Consider the following 4,118-nt stretch of genomic DNA (forward strand, 5'->3'; position numbering starts at 1 on the left):
AGTTTTTGATAACACCTGCAATTTAGGTACATAATTAGATTTCTTTATTAGAACTTACATTTTCATCAATTCCATGTTTTATTGCAGTGTAAGAAATGGAAGTAGTACAAGTTTTAAACAACCTTGTGTGACTACACAGCAGCCAGTAAGACATTTGTAATGAAGCGGAATGACTGACAAACATTCACGCGTTAATCCACAACTCAAAGCTGTCAGGCTGCAGCCGTCACTTCAGCTGGATTCTTGGATGTGGTGTGCAGCAAGACCTAGTCAACTAGTCACAGACACACCTTAAAATCAGTTTTGATTATGGAATAAAATAAGATTTTTACACTGTTGCATTTACTCAGTTGAATCCCTTTAAAAAAGAAGCTGAAGCTGTTGATACGGTTGCTCATTTAGCCAACGATCTGTACTGGAAACCTGATGCAGAACAAGTCCTTCTGGCTGTCATCTTTCAGTTCCCATTCGACGACCAGCTTAATCTAAAAAGAGGAGACACGAGTGTGAGCAAAGTGTGCTTTACAAAGTTCGTGACTAGAAATGGGTATGAAAAAGAGGAAGTAGTGCACATCTGTTAGCACCCTGTGATGTGATTGAATCACAACATTTGTCTTAATTTAGAGTCAGTGTCCAGTGGTGGAATGTGGGCTATTAGATGACTGCTACTCTTAACAGCTCAGTTATCAGCAGATATAATGAAGAAAAGGCAACACACAATGGTAGATTTCAAATGTTTGAACTATGTGCTCAATCTGCTAACATGTTCCACCCATGGAATTTGATTAGGTCACACACAGAATCAAGGGATTGTTGCAATTGTTGCTTACAGCTGGATACTCCGTCTTCACTGGCAGAGAGTTGACATAATGGTAGCTCTGCTGGACGTGGATGGGACACTTGATTCCAGACTTGCAGCCATCCTCCAAAGGAATGGGGAAGGGTATGGGGATTCCAGCTACAATACCATGAACCACTGCCTTACTCTTCTGGCTCTCCACGGCTACAAAAGGGATCAACCGTTAACACATGGTGCACATTTAAATTGGGACTAAGGTGTGAATTTCCTAAAAAGTTGCACTTACTACTGCTGAAAGTTACATTGACACTGTAGGACTGCCCTTTATGTAGCTGGCATGGCTGAGTGGGACACGGAACAATGTCAACGTCAGCTACTTTACCAGAAGTAGAGCCTGAAGAAGAAAGGGGAAGCTGTAAAATGTAATAAGTACAGGCACATTTTCTCTCCAACTGGTTAGGCTGGTGGTGATTGGCAACTAAAGATTCGATGCATTGAGAAATTCCTATAACTCATGTTGCAGAGAAAAAGGCATCGTTGCCCCTGCGACCAGGTAAAACAGGATGGTGCATTTTGGTTGCATTAGAGTTATCTTGTAAAGTCCATGTGCAACCTACTGACACAGGCGCCACTTTTGGATTTGCACAATATTTTACTTTACAATATTTTACTGCCCATACTTTACAGGGATCTGATTTGATTGTTATTTCCGTTTACTGGGGTGACGTTTTTAATCGAGAACGGAAAATCACTAAATTAAGCACAAGAGGTTCATTTTCACGTTTTGGTATTTTTTGCACATGTAAATTATTTTATTGTGACAAACTCGATTAACAGTTTCAGAGGGGAAACTTACCGCAATCTGCGAATTTCACTGGCTCGGCACAGGTGAATCCTATTAAACACAACAAAACGACCAAACCACTCCGGACGTCCATTATTCTATATTTTCTGACGTATTGATCTGCAAATGAAGAAAGTAAACACCAACACGTAAAACATTAAACGACCTTAACTTATAATAGTGCTTGACGTGATTCATTATTTCATTTTTTCGCCAACTAATGAGAATTTAAAAGTGATTAGAAGAGTGACAGGGGAAAGTAAATCATCGTTACTTACCGGATACTGTGGCAAAAAGAAAAGGTTTTCTAAATTATGCTGTGTACTGAAATTTAAAGACTGGACAGTCTGTACCCTGAGAGCTATTTTATATGATGAGTCTGAACCAGCGCCGCCCTGACTTTATTTCCGTAGATCACGAGATCGACGTAAACTTTTTTATAGTGGATCACTTCACCCTAAATCTTGTCTGTCAGGAATACCTCGAAAGAAACTGTCCTTCTCAAAAATGTAAAATCATTTCCTAGCTATAATTATAATGACACAATTAATAAATTCAAAATCGAATGTAATTATTTGCTTTGTTTGACTTGTTTCGACGGGGTTTAATGCTAGTGCCTGAAAAGCAAACTATTGGTAAAAATAATTAAATACCCGGAAGGAATCCAAACTACCCGATCTCTGCCAGGTTTCTAGTTTTGCTTTGATTGCATGTATTTTTTTCCCTTCTTTTTAAACTTTGATTGCAACTGTATAACACCTTTTTCAATATTGTCTGACGTCTATATCGTCTTTTGTCTTGGTCGTTTTGATATAAAGACAGAAACTAGCATGACCAAACGCGCATGCGCTGAAGTGATGTGGGACCGATCGAGTTCCGGTTGCAAATTGGGCATAGGCAACTGTCAATAAGGAAGCTGTTTTATGTTGATAATAGAGTGTTTGCTGCGCACTTGATTTATCCGTATGACTAATAAAAAAGAAAATATTTCAAACTTGTAACGCCCAACTAAAGGAAAACGTAAAGCCATCGATAAATACATGAACGATCAATAGAGGGCAGCAGGAGGCAGTGGACGAGCCTGTGTGAGCACCAACGAAGAAGAACTTCGTGTTTTTGTTGAGACGAGCGATGATAAGCGCCTCAAAGTCAAAAGTATTGGCCCTGGTCAGGTAAGTTATTTTGTGGAAGGTTTACTTTTAAGTCATAGCCGATACAGAGGAAATTAAACGTTTAGATGTGTTTTAGAGTACAGTTAGCATGCTACGCCATTAAGGATCAGTGGTAAGTTCGTGCGATCTTAACGAAAACGACATTTCACAGGGCAACGACCCGTCTGACCAGCCTTAGTGGGAACCTGCAGGTCCACCGGGTTCCTCAATCCCCACTGTCCCTTCAAACAACGAGGTTTCAGCGTCTTAGCAGCGCCTCAGCACAGGAGAGCCTAGATGCGTCACCTCCATCGGAAGATAAAATCCACCTGACTGAGTCATGTGTGAAAGTTAGTGGAATCATATGATCGCTTATAATGTGTTACTGTTTTTATTAAACTAATGTGGAGATGACACTGTTTACAGGTTGTTGTTTTGTGTGCCTGTTAACATTCGTACTGTGGCAGCTGGCTGGATGTGTAAAGATTTAAAGGTTTAATCAGATTTAAATTGGTCCTTTAATCTTTTGATGCAGAGATTAGAGGAAATCCTGGAAAATGGAGAATACCTGAGAATACACGTAGAGGGAGGCGGATGCTCTGGTTTCCAGTACAAATTTTCTGTTGTTGATGACAAGACCGAGGATGACAGGTAAGACGATGATGTCAGTAATTAACCAATTTTTCTCTTGCCTATTAGTGTGTCACATTGGTTAAGGGCCGGTGTTCCCTCTGTTGGGCTCTCTATTCAGGGTGTTTGAGAAGAGAGGGGTGGGAATTATCGTGGATCAGGACAGCCTGGAGTTTGTTAAAGGAGCCACGGTGGATTACACCAATGAGATGATCCGCTCCACCTTCCAGGTGCTGAAGAATCCCCAGGCTGATCACGGCTGCTCCTGTGGCAGCTCGTTCTCTGTCAAACTATGACCCTGTTCCACCCCCCAGTATTATTTATGAACCTGATATAGCCCTTTTAACCATTTGTTACTCTATTAAATACATACACGTTTTCGATAAATAACCCCTGAGAACGCCACCGCCAACCACACTGAAAGAGATCATTTTTGTGAACTGAATGAAAATTCAATATTTGAAAGAATATTGTCAATAGTTTGTGTGCATTATGAGATTTGCTTTGTTTGTTTTGTTCAAATTAAAGATAATATTTAAAAACGCAAAATAATACTGTGCTGTTTTATATGCAATGCATGGTGAATTGATCAGTTTTGCCATTTTTATACTGGTAATTTAATCCTTTAAATTCAGATTGTTATGCAGGGAGATGGGGCCATTCACTCACTAAATACACCATTCAGACTTTAAAA

General features: G+C 39.9%; 2 protein-coding genes across 2 annotated transcripts; one reads left to right on the top strand and one right to left on the bottom strand.

Moving 5' to 3' along the window:
- Positions 1–21: 21 nt before the first annotated feature.
- LOC101066324 (NPC intracellular cholesterol transporter 2) lies at positions 22–2,083 on the bottom strand. The gene is made up of 5 exons (XM_003962455.3): positions 1,922–2,083; positions 1,656–1,763; positions 1,086–1,193; positions 831–1,003; positions 22–485 (listed from the first exon to the last, which is right to left on the bottom strand). Exons 2-5 carry the CDS (start codon positions 1,735–1,737, stop codon positions 399–401), a joined length of 450 nt encoding a protein of 149 aa, XP_003962504.1. The 5' UTR covers positions 1,738–1,763; positions 1,922–2,083; the 3' UTR covers positions 22–398.
- A 419-nt stretch (positions 2,084–2,502) lies between these two features.
- isca2 (iron-sulfur cluster assembly 2) lies at positions 2,503–3,973 on the top strand. Its single transcript, XM_003962633.3, has 4 exons — positions 2,503–2,815; positions 2,967–3,144; positions 3,330–3,445; positions 3,546–3,973. Exons 1-4 carry the CDS (start codon positions 2,775–2,777, stop codon positions 3,718–3,720), a joined length of 510 nt encoding a protein of 169 aa, XP_003962682.1. The 5' UTR covers positions 2,503–2,774; the 3' UTR covers positions 3,721–3,973.
- Positions 3,974–4,118: the final 145 nt, after the last annotated feature.

This window comes from Takifugu rubripes, chromosome 2 (assembly GCF_901000725.2).
Source record: "Takifugu rubripes chromosome 2, fTakRub1.2, whole genome shotgun sequence".
Classification (NCBI taxonomy): domain Eukaryota; kingdom Metazoa; phylum Chordata; class Actinopteri; order Tetraodontiformes; family Tetraodontidae; genus Takifugu; species Takifugu rubripes.